Genomic DNA, 23,741 nt, shown 5'->3' with positions numbered 1-23,741 from the left:
TGTCTTTGCGAATGGAAATCCGTTTCCAGTGGTGTGCCTCAGGGCTCAGTGTTGGGTCCCTTGCTGTTTGTGGTATATATTAATGATTTGGACGAATGTAGGGGGCATGATTGGCAAATTTGCAGACGACACAAAAATTAGCCATGTAGTTGATAGTGAAGAGGAAACCTGTAGACTCTAAGAAGATATCAATGGGTTGGTGGAGTGCACGGAAAAGTGGCAAATGGAGTTCAACCCGGAGAAGTGTGAGGTAATGCACTTAGGGAGGGCAAACAATAAAAGGGAATACGCAGTAAACGGGAATATATTGAGAGGGGTAGAGGAAGTCAGAGACCATGGAGTGCATGTGCACAGGTCCCTGAAGGTGGCAGTACAGGTATCATAGAATCATAGAATCATAGAAGTTACAACATGGAAACAGGCCCTTCGGCCCAACATGTCCATGTCGCCAAGTTTATACCACTAAGCTAGTCCCAATTGCCTGCACTTGTCCCATATCCCTCTATACCCATCTTACCCATGTAACTGTCCAAATGCTTTTTAAAAGACAAAATTGTACCCGCCTCTACTACTGCCTCTGGCAGCTCGTTCCAGACACTCACCACCCTTTGAGTGAAAAAATTGCCCCTCTGGCCCCTTTTGTATCTCTCCCCTCTCACCTTAAATCTATGCCCCCTCATTATAGACTCCCCTACCTTTGGGAAAAGATTTTGACTATCGACCTTATCTATGCCCCTCATTATTTTATAGACTTCTATAAGATCACCCCTTAACCTCCTACTCTCCAGGGTAGGTAGATAAGGTTGTGAAGAAGGCATACGGAATTCTCTCCGTTATTAGCCGAGGTATAGAATACAAAAGCAGGGATATAATGATGGAACTGTATAAAATGTTGGTAAGGCCACAGCTGGAGTATTGTGCGTAGTTCTGGTCACCACATTACAGGAAGGACGTAATTGCTCTGGAGAGAGTGCAGAGAAGACTTACAAGAATGTTGAAAATTGCAGCTACGAGGAGAGATTGGATAGGCTGGGGTTGTTTTCCTTGGAGCAGAGGAGGCTGAGGGGAGACTTGATTGAGGGACTGGCGGAAGGATTAGAGGGGTCAGACCCTCAACTCTTTTAAAAAGTACCTGGACCTGCATCTAAAGTGCTGTAAGCTGCAGGGCTATGGACCGAGTGCTGGAAGGTGGGATTCGAATGGGCACCTGGTTGTTCTTTAAGCCGGCGCGGACACGGTGGGCCGAAAGGCCCCCTTCTGTGCTGTATCTTTTCTGTGGTTCTGTGGTTCTATGGTTCTATGGAGCAGAGAAGGTTGAGAGGAGATTTGATAGTGGTATTCAAAATCATCAAGGATCTCGACAGAGTAGATAGAGAGAAACTGTTCCCATTGGCAGAAGGGTCAAGAACCAGAGGACACAGATTTAAGGTGATTGGCAGTAGAACCGAAGGTAACATGAGGAAAAACTTTTTTACACAGCGAGTGGTTTGGATCTGGAATGCACTGCCAGAGGAGGCGGTGAAGGCAGATTCAATCATGGCCTTCAAAAGAGAACTGGATAAGTACTAGAAAGGAAAAAAAATTCCGGGCTACGGGGATAGGGCGGGGGAGTGGGACTAGCTGGATTGCTCTTGCATCGAGCCGGCACAGACTCGATGGGCCGAATGGCTTTCTTCCGTGCTGTAACCTTTCTATGATTCTATGATTACTGTTCAGAGACTGCTCTCAAGTGACTGAGGTTTGAGAGTTTCAATCTAATGATTCCAGCTGATGGAAAGACTGGGGTCTGGGAATTAATAAATAGTCCTAGATCATTGGTTCAGCTCAATCCAAACAGAGTCAATCCCATCAAATACTAATCTGTTCCTGAATTGCAAAGGTTCCTTCTCCTCCAACTAAAGCTCTCAGCTTTCATTTTAACAACTGAAAAAATAAACTAATCCAAGTCCACACTGAGCTTCGTCTGATCAAACTGGTCAGGTTTGATATGTGGCCTGATTCTGTGCTCGTCCCATATATGGTTATTATGTGAAGAATGCAGTTTTCACAATAATGGGGGGAAAATTAGATGATGAGTAATCCACTAGTTTCCTCATTAATTTCACAAAGCCTCCCATTTCTTTCTGTTAGATGAAATCCTATAAAGCCTCAGGGAATCCTTTCAGGCTCCTGTAACAGTTATTCCCAGTGTGCAAAGTGCTATTATGCTTTTTTTTCTTGAAAGAGAACAATCAGCTTGAAGAAATCCATTACCACAATTTTATGTTCCAAGAGATTTACTACTCCATATTTTTTTTAAATTAACATACATAAAAACAAAATAATTGCCTATATGAGTACAGAAACCTTTAAAACCTGTGTGAGTTATCGTAGACTGAGTAGTCACAGCCAATCACATCATTAAGGATCAGGAATCATGGTATTTTAGTAGTCTTTGTTGGCAGCTGAGGGTTTATGCAATGAGTTGCTTTCTTCTTTATCATAGGACCTTTTGGTTACTGCACCGCCCAATTGAATTTATCATATTCACCAATCAATAGCCATTTAAATTTTCAACATTAGTCTACATAATTACTGGTAAATTACTGGTAAATAAAGTAAACATTATCATTCTTTTTTGTGAGAACAATTGTATTTGAGAACAGATAAAATTCAAGTGAACATGCAAACATAGAATCGATGATGAACAAATTATTGCTGAAATTGAATAAAATGAATTTAAGACCAATGGTTACTGGGGAATGAACCAGCCATCAAACTAAGCAAAAGACATAATTATCCCTGCTAAAAGATTGCATCACGAGTCTAAACCCTCAAGGCAAAGGACCATGATGTATGCCCAAAACTGCATAGCTAATTGCCACGATTGACTAAAGGCCTTCGTGTTGTAAGGTAAAAGACTTAACTAAAGCACATGCTCTGAATCCCCTGAGTTGAATAACTAAACAATGGACAATATAATCCTGCTTCCTAACTAAAGTCTGTGGATGGCACTACTCTGGCCAGCAAGGTGGGGTATGAACATGCATGCTAATAGCTGGGTTTAAAGAACTGGTAACAGTTATTGTGACTAGACCTAAATCTGGGCGGCAATTCTGAAAACCATAGCCTAGATATTACTATTTGCAACATTAGTCTATGAATACTTAATATTTATGCATGACATTTGCTACGACGAATTACATGACCACTAGTCCTAACTAACTACAGGTCTTCGTGAATATGACCACAAGGATCACACTAACTACATTGATACACTGTATATTTTCATGTTAGGAAGAGCTTTAAGGGGTACTCTGATCTCGCATTCCCTGCGGGAAGCCATGCTTGAAAGGAGCGTGAGTTGGAGATTGGACAACACTATAGTCCTGATTCTCCAGCCCATGCTGCCTGTGAACACAGCGGCTCACTAAATGCATGGGATCATAGAATTACCCCTTTAGTGCCAAGCATGCTTTTGCTACTTTGATATAGGAACAAGTTCATGTTATATTCTGGCATTTATCAGCTTAGCTCTATACTACTCATGAAAGATACCTACTTTAAAAATTAATGGGGTGAATTTCCACGGTGGTCTCCTGCTCATCTGCTGTAGATTCGGTGGAAGAGCCGTGGAAACCCTGGAAAAAATGGCGTAAATGCCATTTATACCTTTTTTCCATGGGTGTGTTATCTGAGAGCAAGAAAATGTATCACCACTGTACAGAGGCCCAGCATTGATATAGTTAGGTAAAGAATTAAAAATGGTCACTCAGAAATGATTTTGGTGTGGGAACTAACATGAAATCAAGCATAAAGGTTATCTGTATGACAGACAGATATTGGGACACCTTGGAACATGTTCTACCAAGAGCACATCAGGATAATAATGCAAAACAAAACACTGCCTTCATCACCAGCAGACAGATGCAAGTGTCATGACCTTGTGCAGATGGCTTGCAAAGAACCTAGCTACACCACGTAAATAGTTTTTAAATACATGCCACTTAATCAAATCTATGGGGATTGTATTCATTTCCTGACTTGATAATTGTTGGGGGATGGGTAATTATATGTGTAAATAAAAGACTGATGACATATTATGAAAGTAGAAGATTGTACACCAATGAAAATTGAAATGTTAGCTAATCAACCCTACCCAGAACAGAGAAAGCACTAAGTATAATTATTGATAATCAATAACATATTTGGGACTCCTTATCAAGTGTTTCCACTAAAGTAGAGCTAATACGAAATATTGAGGATAATCATCCAATGAAAAATATACACAAGCATATAGAGATATATTATAACCTGCCATATGCCATTGTGTGATGAGACACCATATAAGCAAGACACTTTACCATGAAAACACTAACCTTTAAGACTATTGGATAGAAATCCATATTGAGCGGTAGTGCAAAACAGGCGGTATCACATTGGCCGCCTGTTATACGCCTCACCTGATGTTCAATCTATTGATGTTAATTGAACTAAATAGCGAGCGAGGCGTATAACAGGTGGCCGATGCAATACCACTCCTATTGCACTACCGCTCAATACAAATTTCTACCCCCATGCCTCCCCAGACCAAAATATCTCAAACCATTTGCTTGCAATTTTTTTTATTTCCACTAAACAAATCAATAGTCTATTCAATACTAATTTTTATATCAATAAGAATTTGTTTTCCATTTAGCAAAATGATTAGTTTATTGACGCGATGTACAATAAATGTAAAATATTTCTTTAAGTTGCCAAAGGATTCCGACAGATTTTTCTGATTTAGTTAGTCATTTTCCATTAAAGAAAGAAAGAACTTGCATTTACATAGCATCTGCCTAGGTTCTTTTGAAGTATAGTCACTGTTGTAATGTAAGGAAATGTTAGAGGAAATAATCTTAAAATTAAAACTAAGCCTGTTAAAAGCAAATCTAGGAAAAATGTATGTGAGAATGCAGAGTCAGAGAAGCAGAATCAATTAAGTTGTTTAAAAGGGAGACAGAACTTACTTAGAAAATAAGAATATTAAGGGATAGGGAAATAGAATAGGAAAATAGGACTAAAGAGCTGACATAGATTACAAAATGGCAGAGTAGGTTCTATGGGCCAAATGGCCTACTCATGTTCCTATGTTTCCTAAGTGTTAATCTGTCTTTTCCCTTTTCAGGTACTGATGGACTTGTTGCTGAGGTGAGGATTGTCTGTGCAGAGGAACAGAGTATTTTATACTTTTGGCAACCAAGAGTCGATTTCACCTAATTGCATGGCCAGCAATTTTAATGGGCAGAAAATCATGGGAAGTTATCACCTGAATCCAGATAAGCGTTCCTAACAGAAACCCTCGCTTGCCGGGAGCACATAATGGGAACTCAGGACCATGTTCCCAACAATGTTCCATCCATTAAAATTACTGGGAATGTGATTTCATAAAATCAACTCTCCAGAGTCAGCATCAACTCATCCAAGGTCAAGTACATCACTAGGGGATAGAATAAATAGAAGATTTTACGAATTCATGCTCCCAGCGTGATGCTTCACCTATCGGGAGCGCTTAACAGCAATTCAGGAGGACAAATTCCTTTAAAACTCCCCTCACTGAGCCTGATCATGTGCCAGCCTCAGAAGAACATGTCCTACTTTATTAGCTATTCTTGTGACAGCTGTGTAAGACTACTAATTCATTGCACATGACTGTCAGATTACAGACAGTTTACTGCTATATTCTTGCAGCCAAAAAGAACTGGATTGAGACAGCAGCAAATTCTTACACCACAGCAATAAGAAAAGAGACCTAATGGGATTAAAGCTCAATGTTCAGTGGTTTAACAAAACTGCAACCTGCACAAAAACACAGATGTTTGGAAAACAGAATCCTGATATCTGATCATCAACACCTTATTTGCATGATTTCATTAAAATATAAATTAGTACAGTAACCCATGAGTGCCTCAAGTTTCCTTTGGCTCATGCTAAGAATCCCTGTTGTGTAGTGTTACTAAGTGAACCAGTAATGTCAAGTGGCAGAAAGCAACAGAATTGATTTGTTTGACCTAATTTTAAATGCATTTTCCCTTCCATCCTTTTTCGTCCCACATGTCAAGCACCAATCCCTGGCAAACAGGACAAGCAAGCCATCTGTTTCCAGGTCTCTGCTAACGCTGTGCCTGAGCTGGCTGCAAAGAGATGTGTGGGAAAGGTGATTCGCCTGCTGATTTCTCTCCAACCCTGTAGGGAAGAGCCTAACCTCTACTCTATACTTTCCCAGATGGCACAGTCAAGATATGGAACTCACCATGTGATGACAAAATCATGTCCCATCTCTCTGTAGGGCAGTACTTTGATGCCAAGTTGAACTGACATTTTTAATGTCCATTGTTATACCAAAATCCAGAAAGACTAATTTAGGAAGAATCGCACTTAAAGCAATCTTCTTACTCTGGAAAGTAAGAACTGACAAATAGTAGGTGAATGAGCGCAAGTAGAGTCACCCTGGGAACAAATGTAAAGTGGGCTTTTGCCATCTTCTTGTACATCTCTATCCAATAGTAATATAATTATCTAACTGCAGAAGGGAAGGGAAGACCTATGGGAGGTTTAAGTTTTAGTTTTGCATCTCTGCTGTCTTCAAATAGTCTCAGCTAGATGATGTGAGTTGACAGTTGGTCACCCACTAAATCACCTCACTTCACTGCTCTATCAACCACAGCTGATAGACTCAACTTGCACTGTACGCATCATAGCTCAGCTACGTATGGAAATACATCATATCTGTAATGATTTTCACCTAATCTCCTGCAGCTCACAGAACAACTACACACTATTACAGGTGCTGAAACCTAACTTCTACCAGCAGGCGACTGCAGAAGTTAGCCATTCTGCTGTCAATATCACACAGTGCTCCAGGATCCAACATGCGGATAACCTGTGGTGAAATCCAAAGGTCTTCAAAATATGAAAAATAAATTGCAGTTATAATGCTGGTGCAGTTTCTCTAATAATGATTTTACCATAGCAACTGCTATCTATTTCCATCAGATTTCCGCTAAATGCCACAGTATATATTTATTCACATGGAATCTTAAGATCATTCAACCAAATCCCTATGTGATGACAGCACTAGTAAGCATTCTCACCTAAACACTTTCTTCATTTTATACTTCCCCCCTGGACAGCAAATAAAAGTTTCCATTGGAAAATTTTTTAATGCAAATCCAAATGAATCCAAAGTACCAAAAATGCTTTTCACCATAGCATCCTTCACATAATTACAACAGCAACTTGCATTTATATAGAGCCTTTAATGTAGTATAACATCCCAAGATGCTTCACAGGAGCATTATCAAACAAAATTTGACACCGAGCCACATAAGGCGATACTAGGGCAGGTGACCAAAAGCTTGGTCGAAGAGATAGGTTTTAAGGTGCATCTTAAAGGAGGAGAGAGAGTTCGAGAGGCGGAGAGGTTTAGGGAGAGAATTCCAGAACTTAGGATCAAGGCAGCTGAAGGCACGGCCGCCAATAGTGGAGCGAGGGGACGCGTAAGAAGCCAGAATTGGAGGAGGGCAGAGATCTTGGAGGGTTGTAGGGCTGGAAGAGGTTACAAAGATAGGGAGGGGCAAAGCCATGGAGGGATTTAAAAACAAAGATGAGAATCTTAAAATCGGGGTATTTTCCAACCGGAAGCCAGTGTAGGTCAGCGAGCACAGGAGTGATGGGTGAATGGGACTTGGTGCGAGTTAGGATACGGAGAACAGAGTTTTGGATGAGCTCAAGTTAACGGAGGGGACAAGGTGGTCGGCTGGCAAGGAGAATATTGGAATAGTCAAGTCTAGAGGTAACAAAGGCATGGATGAGGGTTTCAGAAGCAGATGAGCTGAGGCAGGGGTGGAGACAGACAATGTTACAGTGGTGGAAGTAAGTGGTCTTGTGATGGCGAGGATATGGGGTTGGAAGCTCATCTTAGGATCAAATAGGATGCCAAGGTTGCAAACAATCTGGTTCAGCCTCAGAGAGTGGCCAGGGAGGGGGATGGAGTCAGTGGCTAGGGAACAGAGTTTATGGCAGGGAGCGAAAACGAACAATGCATTTAAATGAAGCCAAGCATAATTTCCAGTCTGGTTAGACCAAGACTGAACTGGAAGCTGGCTCCTCCGATTTGGAATGAGCCTAAATGAAGCATCAGCCTTTTTAATGTTTGCAGTATGTTTTAGTAAAGGCTTCCATTATTATTATCTCATATAAGTATATTTATGTGGGAAACTAAACTAGTCAAATATTGTCTGCTACTTCACTGGACAGCCAACTGTGTTGAAGCATTTTCAAGATTTTAGCGGAACAGAAAGAGCTGAATAAAAGAGGCAACATGACTAGTGATTTTTTTTTTACAACGCAGACTTCCATGAGAGTTTAGGGAGTTAGACATCTAAGTGAAAAGTTCTTAGCAGCCAGTAAGTCAAATTCAACTTAGTGTTGGAGCTGGCTGTGAAATGCCCAATAGCAATACCATCAACCTGTAGTACAAGGTGAAAGAAGGCATGTCAGTGAGATCAGCAGGAACCAGAGCTGGATTGCCCATCAGGACCTGATACACCAATCTGGCAATGGCCAAAAGAAACTGGTTTGAACATTAGACAGTTACAGATCTACACCATGTGCTCAAAGGAGATCTGCAGCTAATCTGTGCCATAGGGTTTCCAATGCCAGTGACAGTCAAGGACAACTCCTTTCCCAGTTTTTTCACTGTCACTGCCTGCCAGGCATGCTACACTGCTATCCTCTGGAGCGGGTGCCCTGGAACAATAAACTGGGCAAACTTTCTTTTACCACCACATGCAACAGCACCTCCACTTTATGCGCTATTAAACACAGCATTCAAATGCTGTGCTGCTCCATCATTTGCCCACAGACTCCATTTGCTAACTCTACATTTACTGTACCAGACAAGTTTTGTCAGACACTTTTCTTTTGTCCCAAACAGTCTTTGCAAAGACTAAAATATTCATTTAACAATATTAAATCATTTTTAAAGGCTCACAACATTTTTGTTCCCCATGGCAACCACTTACCTTTAAGTGGCCACATCCCTTTAAATTTTTTCCCACCCTGTAAGGTAATTTTCTGCCTCCCCTCTGGCAAATGCTGAGTGCCATGTCCAATATGGGTGTGTATTCACCTGCATTGATTTACATTGGGAGCATAACATTGTAACATTACTCATAATACACAGCTGAATAATCTAGTGCAGCAAATCGTGTTGAGCTAAAAAGATACAGTACAATATACGAAAGTTAAGATTCATGAAATCAGCTTTCTCAATGGCCTGGTAAGTAAAGGCACTGCCTTGTGTTGCACTAAGCCATATAGTTCAGAGGGTCTAAGGTTTTATTTTTATCTTTACTGCGTTAGTTGATCTCAGGTGGGGCAGCAGTTGGCGTACAATAATTGGCTTTAGTGTTCCTAGGCTAGGAACGGGGGCGGGGGGGGGGGGGGGGTGGGGGGCGGCGGTGGAAATCAGCCCCAGAGACCCCTGGTACAAAGTGCTTGAGCATGCACATCAATTGAGGAAAGGATTGGGCTCAGGTGTGATTAAAATCCAAGGAGAATTTTCATGTCAATAACTCACTCTAGGCTCACACATGACGAATGGTTACTATGGAAAGATACTAGAGAAGACATAGCACCTATGAAGATTTATCCTAACAAGAGTCAGTGTCTTCAAGAAAGGAGGAGAGAAGTAAGGAGAAAACTAGAAAAGCAATGACGAAATCAAATAAGTTTTGGCACCCCCCCATCTAGTTGCAAGTGAATCAAGGGCATATCATAAAAATGACTATAAATGGCACTAAATCGGCAATCCATCCAGAGAGACCACAAAGATGGCTGGTATAAGATTTAGAAAAAATTATAATGCATCCAAGCATGAGCCTGGACCATGGGTGCCAGTATGATAGTCAATATTGGGGGCCATTGTAGCCAAGCCCAAACCTTTCCTCATTGGCCATCCTTACATATGTACTTCCAGCAGGGGTTAGCAATCAGAAATAGGAGTATAAAATTGCTCAATATTTCTCCTCCTTAGTACAGGGACATTGGGGCAAATTGTTACATCCCCACTGCTATCCTTGCTGGGGTCATTTGACTCAGGTCTGTTTGGCTCAGTATCAAAATATGCAATATGTTCATGAACTGTCAGTGCACCTTTGGTCCTGTGATTCTAGATCAGTGGTTTCAAAAGCAGGCTGGCATGCTTTCTCTCTTTGCAATCATTTCATTGCAAAGGATTTGAATGCAAACTAAAATGACTTTTAGATTGAGCTAATTATTCTATTATGTTTTATACAAAACAGCTGAATTATTAGCAATTCTGTTAAAAATCTAATCTAACCCGAGTACGTTTTTAGACAATGGACACAAAAGCTGCACTCTCATGAGTCTCTATTTCAGTACAACAAAATTTAAGATGGATTCTGAAGTGTTCAAATCCCTAGTAATGCATGTATTCACTTACATCTAAGGCATTAATCCAATCAGTTTCCATGTGAAAAGAGATCATTTACATAAATGACAACAAATGCAAAGCGAAACAATGTACTATTGATCATTTATAGAATTTAAATGTAGTTTAGAAGATAAATAGAATATCGTGTTAATGGTTACTAATTGCGATACATCTGTTATCCTACTAAAACTACAAGATAATTTTTTTTACAATTTGGTTTATAGTTCATCAACTTCAAAGTTGTTAGCCCTAATATCTCACTGCCTAATCTTCATGTACAACCTTCTCAAAATTAAAAAGAACTGTGATTTTTTTTGTGACCAGTCAGTGAATCAAACTGTCAGCAACAGCTGTTTTGCAGTGTGATCGAAACCAAACAGCTTGTGCCTCTGTCTGGTAATTATATTGGCTTGTAGCAGTCAGTGACAAACCTATTACTGATGGCTGATCACAGTTCACGCCGTCAGTCCATTTAATGAAAGAAATGAAGCATGTAGTGGGCTTGTAAAATGTAAAATGAGAAAAACACTATGGTGACAGGAAACCTCTGTACACTTAAGAAACATATTTGTCCAAATGTTCAACTCTAATTGTATTGCTTGAGAAATAACCACAGCCCATAATAATGTTCATTTTGATTCTTATGTCATCTTGGCTCAGTTGGTAGCACTCTCAGCTCTGGAGTCAGAAGGATATGGGATGTGAGCTGTGGTCAGTGGTCCACACTCCAAGAGTCAAGTATATAATCTGGGCTGATCCTCCAGTGTAGTAGTAAATGTTGTTGGAGGTGATGTTAAACCAAGTCCTTGTCAGCCTATTTAGGTGGTTCAAGTAGATGATAAATATCCCTTGCCACTATGCAAAGAAAAGCAGGGAGTTTTTCTGCTGCCCTGGTCAACGTTCTTCCCAGATTCAATACCACCAACAATTGATTAACTTATCTCATTGCCATTTGTGAACTCTTGTTGTAAGCAAAATGCTGTCAAATTTGCTTGCATAACATCTGCACTGCAAGGTAATTCATTCAATGTGATATGCTTTGAACTATTTCTGAGAGAAGAAATAAAGTGCTGCATAAATGTATGCTTTTTTCCCCTTTTCTTTCTTTTTGATCTGAAGTCCTAGGCACTAAGTCGGATTAATTCTGGGGCATAGAATGTGCAGCATATTTCCTACTGGAAACTATTTCTACTGTATCAGTTTCATATCAGTATCAGTATCATGGACAATTAGAGAATTATTATGCTGAAGTTATTCCTGAAGGTTTTTGAAGTGACCTAAATGTACACCCGACTTTGTCCCTTAAACTAGGAAAATGTTGTACCATAACTAGATAACATCATTGGACGATTAGATAATGGGTCATTTTACTCTAAGAACAAACCAATATTTTCCCAGCTATCTTCCCCTAGTTACATCCTCCCCTCATTCACCACGTTGTTAGGCTCTTTGCTGTGACATTCTTTTTGAGGCACCCTGTTATCACTGTGACAGTAAGCTATCTGCTCCTAACTGACCTCGGCCCTGACACACAGACATGAAAATTAGATCCAGCAATGCAGTTATATCACTAACAGACAATAGTTATGTGTGTAAACAATTCTTTAAAAATTATGAAAGGTTAATCAAAGGGCATTTGTCACTACATAAATGAGGATTATCATCTGTCTGACAGACACGTTGTATAGATATCAATCTGAGACCACACAAAATTTGTTGGTATTGAAAGAAGCATTCATTATTAATAAAATAGAGACTGAAAAAAATTGTTATTTTTTAAATAATAAAAAGCAGCCTTACACATGACAGTCAGCATAATGGAATCATTGTGCTGTTGACCTTTCACCCAAGTGGGACACATTTGTAAGCTGTAAGCTGTAAATCCACTGATTCAGCATTCATATCTGCACGGAATACTAATTATTAACTCCTTGTGGTGTCTGTTCACTTCTCAACACTAACAATATGACTGTGCTTCAATTTTCTCCAGTTCCTCTTGGCTCTGGCAATGCTTTCTCTTAGAACCAAATATATTCCACCCCAAATAATTCCCTTCCCAGTCTGTGTGGCCTTTGTAATTGTTGTCAGCTAGGATTACAGCAACAATGCCATTATGTACTTGATGTAATTCAACAAAATGACACCAGAGCACTGTACAATTTATTATTTTATGGCAGTGAAATTCCAATGTGCCAGAGACAATGTTCTTTTTGGTTGACATTGAAGAGGATATTGGACAAATGACCTACTGGGAAGATGGAACAAAGAAGGCCTGAGATGGAAGATGGTGCTCATTCCTAAAGGTAAAGCCGCACCAGTAAATGGGAAGAACTGAACAATTTACTGAATTAGTGAGGTCCATTTGTCCAGTCTGCCAAAACAGAAAAGAAAAAAGTAGGGTGGGACTGGGGGAACAAATAGAAAACATAGGAACAATAAATTCTATTTACAAAGTTGAATGAATAATTTATGATTTATCTTCATACTTTACTGTTCTTTCAGATCCTTGAACACCTTGAGCATCATTATCATTTCCTTTAAGTTGATTTACTTTATGTGGTTTTCAGCAGATGTTTCCTTTTTGACATTAAACTTAATCACCCCATGTAGAAACATGGTGCAAATATGGTAGAGACCATTTAAGTCCTATTTAACATTATACATTGTCCATGTAAAAAGGACATCATAGTTAAGATCAACTGTATAACTTATAAAATACAGCTGCTGATATTAGCAATGAACATTTAGCATGATCAATTGATATTCCTTAGTCCAATATGTTAATGCACACATTAACCTGTTCATTTAAAACGGGTTAACATCACTAAAATAAACTAGACAAAGAAATATCACACAAACATGTTAAGTTTCCCTTTGCTAATATTGGTAGCCATAGCTTCTAGGCTTGTGTGATCAAATTCTGCTTTAAATCCACATTTCTAGGCACAAATTTTAGCTTATACTTCAGGATTTGCCTTGACCTCCATCCTATAATTTAGGAATTTAACAACCTACCAAATTAAAACTTTAAAGGAGCATTTTAGAACCTGTGACAATATGTCACCAGTAAAGTAGTAAATAACGACTATGTTAGATAGTGCTATGTAGGTTAGCATAGTCATCATTATATGTGTCAAAAATTATCACTGATTCTGCTGGAGTGGCTGATGATTTTTGACATTTTGAATACTAACACAGATTTTTTATGTAAGATTTTTATAAAGGCAGTCAAAGATCTGATTTATGAGGCGTAACTTTATGAATTCACAGTCCCGGCATGGAGTCTTGCCTGCTGGGAACACATTTCAGGAGTTCAGGTATGCATCCTTCCGCACTCCCCCCACCTCCGCCTTCACAACAGTTTTCCATCCTTTAAAAAGGAATCGAAAATCATTGGAAAAGGGTGCCTGGCTAAATTCCCAACGTGCACTCCCAGTGTGCAAGGCTCTGCACCGGGAACACAAATTCATCAAACTAATTCATCAAATCGCTTCCACATTACTGTCCACATCAGACCTGCCACTACCTGCCTCACTAAATTGAAATAAAAAACTGTGGTTTATTTAGTTAGGACTAACTCAGTTTACATGGTGCATGTGCTGGATTTCAAGATCACACAGACTCCTTCTACATGCGAGTGATGGAATTTTGCTTAAATGTAATTAATTTCAAAATCTAAATTAGTGAACTAAAACTGCTCAAACTTATGTACTATACGGAAATGCAAATATATAAAATTGGAATTCCTAACTGGGTGGAATTATAGTACAAAATTAATAAGGGAGTGGAGAAGAGATGATATGGTCTGCCTGGGATCAGTTGTTCTTTGCTGGTTATGCAGTGACTGCAAATCAAGACGTTAACACTTCTAATTAGTTAATGTTCGCAAAGCAAAGAAATGTCGGCTATTACTTTGGGCTAAATTTCTAAAGCACCGTTGTAGCTACAGTAGCTTCTATTTATAGTTTCAGATGCAGCTGAAAGGTGGACACTTCTTTGCACTACCAAGTGAACTTCAAAATACAAATTTCATCCAATAAAATAGATTTACATCCATAATAACAGGTCAAAACAAGCAAAAAAAGAGAAAACACCAGCACAAAAATAGGTTTTTAAAATGTACTTTTCTATACATAGTGCTTTTAGTGTAGAATAATATCCTAAGACACGTAAGAGGCATAATCAAAAATGGACACTGAGCCAAAGGAGATATTAACAAAGAGATGGGTTTTAAGGAGGACCTTAAAGGAGAGGAAAGTTGAGGATTGGAAAGTTTCAGGGAAGGAATACCAGTGTGTGGGGCCTAGACACCTGAAGACATGGGTGCCAATGGTAGGGCGATGCACAAGTGGCCAAAGTTGTAGGAATGGAGTGTTCAGGAGGTGGGGGGGAGGGTGGGGTGGTCGTAGGGATGGAGGAGGTTACAGAGATAGGATGGGGTGAGGCTATGAAGGGGTTTAAACATGAGAATGAGAATTTAAATGAGGCTTTCAGGGACTGGGAAATAATGTAGGTCAGCGAGCAAAGGGGTAATGGGGCGAGTTGGATTTGGTGTGGGATAGGATACAGGCAGCAGAGTTTTGGATGAGCTGAAGTTTAAAGAGCATAGGGGATGGTAGTCCAGCCAGCAGAGCATTGCAATAGTCAAGTCTGGAGGTGACAAAAGGCATGGATGAGACTTTCAGCAGCAGATGGGCTAAAGCAGTGGCGGAGGCAGGTGTTGTTATGGTGGTGAAGTAGGCGGTCTTGGCAATGGAGAGAATATGGGATCAAAAGCTCATCTCGGGGTTGAGTAGAATGCTGATGTTGTGAACAATCTGGTTCAACTTGAGACAATGACCCGAGAGGGGGATACAATCAATGGCAAGAGCATGGAGTATGTGACGGCAGCCAAAGACAATGACTTTTATCTTCCCAGTGTTCAACTGGAGAAAATTGCGGCTTATCTGTGACTAGAATTTGGTCAAGCAGTCTGACAGCATAGATGCATGGAGGGGTTGAAGGAGGTGCTGGAGAGGCAGAGCTGGATGTCATCAACATATATATGGAACCTGACTCCATGTCTTCAGATGTCATCCCCAAAGGGCAGCATGTAGATGAGGAAGAGAAGGAGACCAAAGGTAGATCCTTGGGGCACTCCAGAGCTAACAATGTAAAATTGCAAAAAGCAGTAGGATAGGTGCAACTGCACAATAGAATAGGTTACCTTACTATCCTTACCCTTTGGAATCTGCAGAGATGAAAGCATCCTCTCTTCATTTGCTTGAGAGGTGCTAAGTGAAATGAGTTGGGGTGGCAGAGGAGAACCTCAGTTCTCAGTCAGGACAAATCCACAGCTCAAAAGTGCCCATAGACCAAAACTAATTGTCAGTTTCACTCAGTGAGCCCCCAAGGATAGAAAATTTAAATGTCACACTGGTGGAATGGGGTCGAGGGGCACCTCTGAAATTAGGATTATGGAATGTTTTGAGGCAGAGTAGGTGGAACATCTAATCCGATCTGGAGGTGTGTGATGCTAGCTCAGAATGCAAAAAGTGGAAACAATTTCTGTTCTGCAGCACTGCTATCTCTCATCTTAAGGCGTGCAATAGATTACAGAAAAAAAAACATATTTTTTGTGGGGAAACAACGTCCTTCAACTGTAATTAGGTCCTTAAGCAAACTTCTGAAATCTACTGTATAGATTTTACCCAATCGACCAGCAATATCAAATGACAGAACATGTTTTTGTTTTCATTTCAACATTCAAATGAAAAGCTAAAAAAAATTCAAATCCTTTTTCAGATTGGCTTCCTCCGTGGTAAATAATTTGTTTATTGAGCGTTCCATGGAGTTGCAAAATGATCCAATCCAAGTGAAAATTCAGCTACTCTCAGTTTAATAGTTCATCTATTCCTGTAGCATACAATACTTCATCGAGCGGGTTATACTTTTCTCTAATAATATGGGGTAGGGCTTGTGCTTGAATATTTGCTGGAAGGAAGTCACCATCATCAGAAGTGAAATTGTTGTTTCATCTCCATGATATTTTCATTGTTTTAAATAAAGTGAAAACAACAATTCTTTTACTCTTTCTAATCATTTTGTCCTCTGTAAGCTCAACAGTATCAAATGCCAAAATAAACAGAAATGTTCAAAAAATAGTTGACTGGCAAATTTTGACCTATGCAAGTGGTGGGCCTCTATCCAATGGAGATAAGCAGCAATCCAAACTGGACCACATCAGATTACTTTGGAATTATCAAAATTTGGCTCGATTTTGGACATATGGATAGGGGAGGAAAATATTGTTTTCTGTCAAATGTCAACAAATGCCTAAGGTTACTAAGGCAGGTGACCCAGAAATTCCAGAGGAGGCCTTTTGGGGGCAGCTCTAGGGTGGGATGGAACTGCAGCTAGCCTCATGGCTGTGTCACAGACCCCAGCCATATGCTGGGGTTAGGGGCTGTTACAAAATTCACGGATCTGTACTAGATATTCTCTTGTGTTCAACATCATTCATCACTCCTGTAAGCAATCCTCACATCACCCACGATTCAGAAAGCAGCTTAACTGCCCAATATCTGAATGAAAATGTGACCCAAGGATCATAACATAGACTCCTCATTGTGTGTACTGGGTACCGTTATCTCTGATGTGCCGTCACATGCATTCCTCTGTCTTTACGAAAGATGGATTGAAAAGCATTCTAGTGAGTTGAAACACAATTATAAATCAACAAACGAGGTTATCTTACATGAAATACTTGAATGAGCAGAATACAGTTTTCAATGAGATTCATCTATTTCCTTATACCAGAAAAATAATAAAAATATGCTACTTTGTCACTGTTCCAAGTGAAACCCACTTTCAAGATAGCTGTTCCTAAGTTATCTGGTTATGTGTTTCTTTGTTGCAATCTGTACTCATTTCCACTTCAGCCTGGATATTCTCTCTTCAACTTGGAGAGGCTCATACTGACCCCAGAGCAACAGAGTGAAAAAAAATCCTCTAACCACTTCCTCAACTCTATGAATTGAGGAATGGCTCTCTAATTTGCCAAAGTTACTACCTTGAATGAAATGGCATGCTCTTGATGTGGAATCTTGTGGCACATTTATGTTTTGTTTAGCCAAGCCTCATGCTGGGCACACAGAATGCAAAGCATTTATCATAATGGTAATAAATACGTAGCACCAAACCTAATGATTCTCATTATCTCAAAGCCAATATCAACATACAAAAATACACACAGAAAAAGCTGTAAGTAGTCAGGTCAGGCAGCATTTGTGGGAAAATAGCAGTCAACGTTTCAGTTCTTAAGACCCTTCCTAGTCCTGAGCCTGGGTTTTAAGGCCTGAAAAGTTGACTGCTGTTTGTCCACAGATGCTGCCTGAGCTGCTAAGCATGTCCAAATTTTTCTGTTTTTATTTTTAGATTTGCAGCATCTGTAGAATTTTGTTTTTTGTTTACAAAAGTACACATGGCTGTTCCATTTGGAGACCCACCCATGAACCATTCTAACTAACATTCTAAATGGCTTTAAAAGTCAAAGAATGTTATATCACTGGAAGTTAATCCTTTGTAAGCTGAGTCTAAGCTTTATAGCAATATTATAACATAAATTCCAGGCCATATAGGTAAAAGATCCAAAATACTATTGGGGCATTTATATATTGTGGGTGTGTGCTGGTGTCATTTAAGGCACTGATAGGATGTACCACCGCAGGTGAGAGCAGGTATTTTACTGCAGCACCTTACTGCTGAACGAGTGGGCCTGCATGGTCTTAGGAACAGCAATAGGTTCTTTAAAAAATGTTCACCTCTTCGTTCTGCTGATTCTGGTAATGTAATCGCAATTGGCTGCTTTTCCATACTATCCTGTTAAATTTTAAATCCCCCGCCCAACCCTCCAGGCCTTTTTCAATGCTGGATGTCACTGATGCAAGGGGATTCCATGCGTCCAGCATTGTTAAGATACAATTGGTGGAACATATGTTGTGTGAAATATTTCCCTCATTTGTTTGGTTTATTATACATCCACCCCCAATTCCACCAGAATTTCTGATGGTCAGGAAAAGGGGTGGTGACTTGGCATAATTAGGTGTCACTAAAGATTCCGTCCTACCCACCCAAACCACTTTCCTTTTGATGCCCCAGTCACACAGAATTTCATGCCTTTATAGTCCTGATTTGTGGTTTCTTGGCTTGCAGGCACTCTTCACGGTAGATCCTGTTGAATAAGGAAGTCTGAAATCTGACAGGGACTCAGACTCTATCTAATTTACAAGACCTATGTGTGATGTTTGAAATTCCAATTCAGATTGAGGGGTATCCAAATTTGTATTTTCTAAATTTCAAATTTCAAATTCAAAAGCTCATCCTTAATGTCCATTAGACTGGGGCTTTGCTTCCTGCATTCATCCCTGGCTTTAGTATAAAAAACTGATAATAGCTGTGAAAGTTATTCCACAGCTATGTATTGTGATGCTATGACCACCTACAGCGTTGAAACAAACTGATTTGGATCAAGTAAGGGTGATTATGTCGTATTTGAGAAATCTTTTGCTTAGCACATACTGTGTGGGATTTTTGTTCTGGACTGATGTCAGCAACAGATAAAAGATAGCATCAGAATCTTATTGAACTCTTGGCAAGCTGTACTCTGTTTAAAAATTCAGGGTATCGGTATAATTGTAAATTGATCAGTCTGTGCTACGAGATGGCAGTGGGAATTTTTGTTCACGGTATAAGGCAATTCTCATTGCTTAATGCTTATCATGTGCATGATTAATGCGCACACTTAAAGTATTGTGTTAGCATCTAGTAAGGAGGAACTTACAAAAGAGAAAAGTGACAGCCACTTCAACTTCCTGTTACTGACATAGCAACATTCACTGATCCCACACTCGCAGCAAGGAGTTACGCTTCAAGGGAGAATGGGTCAGAGACATGGCTACAAAACTAGAACGGATTCTCTAACCTACGCTCTCTTCGAGCTGGCAGTATGGGATTGATGAATTTACCCTTAGGACCCCATTGCACTACAGATACTGGGCTCAAACTTGTACCTCTACAGTGCAATGTGCAGCGGGCAGACCCGAGTTATGCTACCAGATGTGCCTCACATGCTGACCATTGAGAAGCGCTCTCAATGTTAAAAATGATTGAAAAGTGTACTACATCTGGCACCAAGATCAAGTAGTGTGAGACTACTTACTAGAGGTGCTCATAGTGCAACTGGGGTAACATTTCTGTGTGGATTCTCCCGCCATTTACGCCATTTTGCCAAGGTTTCCGCCGAAGTTACAGCAGAAGATCACAAGAATTCCTGGAAATTTTATCCCTTTGTCTTCAGTGCAACAAGGGTCAGGTTGGAGATCTAGCTTCTCAGTTATACTATCACCTTCACATCAGTATGCTACTGAAACCACAATGCATGAAGGTGAGAGATGTATAATGACACCGTTAAATATAAATTTCCATATTATTGTTAGCCCGTTGTATGATCTGCTAACTCGTAACACATCCTGTTATGTAAATGTTTCACAACCTCGAATCTAGGTGTTTTTACAATACAGAGCCACATAAACCTTCATAGCTTCACAGATCAAGTATGGACTCCCAACTCTGATGCTCTGAGAACAAATTCTACTTTTGATCATCGTTGACTCTGTTCAGTGTGCATGTTTGTGCTAGCACTTGGTGGGCTACTGGATGGAGCACTCTTAGAATGGAACGCTCCACCTCAGCTCTGCAGAAACAGACTTCCTGCTGGCTGATCACAGAATGGGATTGTCACTAGCCATGGAGAAATCTGTGATCCCAAAACATCTCACCCTCCCACTGGAGGGAATGTCACGCAGGTGGTAGAAATAGGCACCCGACAGGGCAGAAACACGGACTATAAACAAGCATAGTAAATATATCTCATCTCTTCCCTCCTCCCAGAATAAAATTCAAAAATACTTTGCAAAAGTATCCACAAGGGAACACTCTGAAAATTACTGTAACCCCAATATTTAAAGCATTATCGTATGTAATCTTGTTCAAAAATGATTAAGAGCCTTATTATATCTGTCCTACCTGGTTTCCACACATATACAGATTGAAACTCCTCTTCTGCTTCTGCCTTAACATTCCAGATCCCAAAGACTAGGGTTAACATCACACCAATGCACTGTGCTGAAGCAGCATAGTTCTTTGAACATCTGAATGAAGCGGTGCTTTTCCTTCTCAGTCTCATAGCTCCAGAATCACCAGTCTGCTTTAGTGTTACTCCAATTCTGAAGACAAAGGATATTATAACCCTTGCCCTGTTATTAATGTCTCTTTCCTTTTTTTCTCTCTCTATCTTATTCCTCTTGCTGGGGAACCGTCACACACTGTGGATGCAGAAAGTCCTTCTCCAGATATCTTGCTCGCCCGAATGTGGAAAATGAGGTGCCTGGCATCAGGAAACAATAAAGACCCGAGCTGCAACCGCTTCCTTTCCTTCCAAGTCAGTGACTAGCGGCAGGTTTCAATCAGCTGAGGGAAGCAGCTGTCCACGAAGGGCTCCGGCTGATACAGCGGGTCATTCGGGTCTTGTCGGCGGCAGCAAGTCATTCACACCAGCTGCACGGAGAGAAAGAAAGAAATGCTGTAATGCCACTGCCTAGATATGCTGCATAATACTGCTTTCTACACTCATATAACCATGTGGAAAGGCACACGAGCATGAGCGTGTCTGCACCTGCACCTCACAGCAACAAGAAAGTCAAATGATGAAACCACTGTGCTATTCAGAGGTGGGTAGGTGCGAGAAGGGGGGAGGATTTCAGTCACCCTCCCCTGGGAGGTCTGTCATTTTGTAAAAAAAAACCCTCCCTACATCCACGCTTTTCAAATGTATTAGATTAAAAAGCATCGATCAAATAATTCCCATCCATCGCCTATTTAAATATTCTGACACCACTGCAAATTAGCAACGAGAGTGCTACAAATTCCCTTTTGTTTATCTACCACTTTTCACCTCGAAAAGGGAATTAAGGGCTCAGAAAGCCTGCCACCGTGTCCATACGATTACCCCAGATAAACTAGTGTGGATTACCTTTCCATGACTGTCAGAAAACAAGCAACAATCAAGAGAGTATCGCCCGATAGAGTCAGAAACTGTATTGTTGCTGATTGCATGCATCCCAGTTAGAAAGTGATAACAAAGCGAAAGCCACAGTAGCTTTGTAGCCTTTGAAAGACAGGACCTGTCTTGGGCTGTACACCACAGTAATATCCTCATCAGGATCGGCTGCAGCAGTACCCTGGCATTGTGTGTGTTGCGACATTGTGGACTAAAACACTTTTAAGACAACTTGAATTGGATTCGCAATTATGTCGGTTTTGATACATTACTTTAACCCTTTTGAGACCTGGAAGACTTTCTCTAAGTTAAATAAAGAGCGGTTATAATTGGATATTTTATTGTGACTGCAATAATCAAATAAATATTTTAGCACATAAAATCATCATAACATTAGTGGCCGTCTGGTTAAGTATGCACTGAACTTTTGCCACAATAGCAGTAATATGGATAGACTAGAATTATATGAAGGAGTCCCAGTTTGTTCACGTTACATTTTTCGTCTGATACAATTGTATAAAAACCTTATGGTAAAAGTAGATGGGGACAATACCAAACTAGGAGTTAGTTTGGTATTGTCCCCATCTGCTTTTACCATAAGGTTTTGTCCCCATCTAAATAACTTGAGGCCAGCATAATTCAGAAACACAACTGCAAATAATTCTCACAATTCACAATTCTGCTTGGCAATGCAATTTGAAAGACATTTGTTAAACTACTCAACTCATGACCAAATAAAAATCTTTCTGACAAAAATGACAGATAATAACAGGAAGAACACAGAAAAAAATAATACAGGTAATAAAAGTAAACAGGAGGGGAAGAGTGTGTGTGTGTGTGTGTGTGGGGGGGGGGGGGGGATTTTGGAGGAAATAGCTGATAGAAGCTCAAATACACTTGGTTACCACTGTCTATGTTCTCATAATTTCAGGGATATTAAGCCTATGATGCAGAGGTTGGTCAGTTAACTGATGATGATCTGTCAATTTCCCAAATGTTAAACTGTGAAAACCAAATCTACACCAGTCTTGAACTCAATTAGTAGTCTCTTGTTCTGTGGAGCAGAATTTGAGTCATTGAGTACTTTTAAAAACAGTTCTAAGCATGATTTTCCACCAGTACTGTTCTTTGAGATGTTATCCTATAAAAGATACAGTTTGGAAAGAAGCAAAAAACAAACTGTACACCAACTGTGCATTCTTTTGAAATCTACTACAGATGTTCCAAAAATTTATAGATGCTTCCCTGTGGTTATACACTTAACAGCAGCAAAGATATTAGGGCTAGATAACACTTTGTCTTATTGCCTTCTTGAAAAATGATGTAAGTGCCAAAGCCTGTATTGGTATGTGTTGGTATTATTTTGTGGTATATAAACTATATACCATATGCCCTTTCCCCACCATTAGGAGCATTAGCTCCCTGGCATTAGTAGGTATCCTTAAGAGAGGAGTTGAGTAAAGCACGGAAAGGTTAGAATCATAGAATCATAGAAAGGTTACAGCATGGAAGGAGGCCATTCAGCCCATCAAGTCCTGCAGGCTCCATGCAAGAGCAATCCAGCTAGTCCCACTCCCCCGCCCTATCCCCATAGCCCTGCAATTTTTTTCCTTTCAAGTAATTATCCAGTTCCCTTTTGAAAGCCACGATTGAATCTGCCTCCACCACCCACAAACCACTCCCCCCCCCACCCCCCGCCACCCCAGACAGGCGCATTCCAGATCACAACCACTCACTGTGTAAAAAAGTTTTTCCTCATGTCACCTTTGGTTCTTTTGCCAATCACCTTAAATCTATGTCCTCTGGTTCTTGACTCTTCCGCCAATGGGAACAGTTTCTCTCTATCCTGTCTAGACCTTTCATGATCAAATCTCCTCTCAACCGTCTCTGTTCCAAGGAGAATAACCCCAGCTTCTCCAGTCTATCCACGTAACTAAAGTCTCTCATCCTGGCACCATTCTTCTAAATCTCTTCTGCACCCTCACTAAGGTCTTGACATCCTTTCTAAAGTGTGGTGCCCAGAACTGGACACAATACTCCAGTTGTGGCCGAACCAGTGTTTTATAAAGGTTCAACATAACTTCCTTGCTTTTGTACTCCATGCCTCTATTTATAAAACCCAGGATCTCGTATGCTTTTTTAACCGCTTTCTCAACCTGTCCT

General features: G+C 40.2%; 1 protein-coding gene across 2 annotated transcripts in view; it reads right to left on the bottom strand.

Moving 5' to 3' along the window:
• The window catches only part of LOC137341081 (thrombospondin type-1 domain-containing protein 7A-like), a 368,227-nt gene extending 347,124 nt beyond the window's left edge, over positions 1-21,103 (bottom strand). For both annotated transcript variants that reach the window (XM_068003999.1, XM_068003992.1), the window contains exon 1: positions 20,546-21,103. In XM_068003999.1, coding sequence (XP_067860100.1) covers positions 20,546-20,705 — 160 coding nt within the window. In that variant the 5' untranslated portion in view covers positions 20,706-21,103. The remainder of the gene's footprint in view (positions 1-20,545) is intronic.
• Between the last annotated feature and the right edge of the window lie 2,638 nt (positions 21,104-23,741).

Source organism: Heptranchias perlo, chromosome 2, assembly GCF_035084215.1.
Source record: "Heptranchias perlo isolate sHepPer1 chromosome 2, sHepPer1.hap1, whole genome shotgun sequence".
Classification (NCBI taxonomy): Eukaryota; Metazoa; Chordata; class Chondrichthyes; order Hexanchiformes; family Hexanchidae; genus Heptranchias; species Heptranchias perlo.
This window is presented reverse-complemented; position numbering and strand designations above follow the sequence as displayed.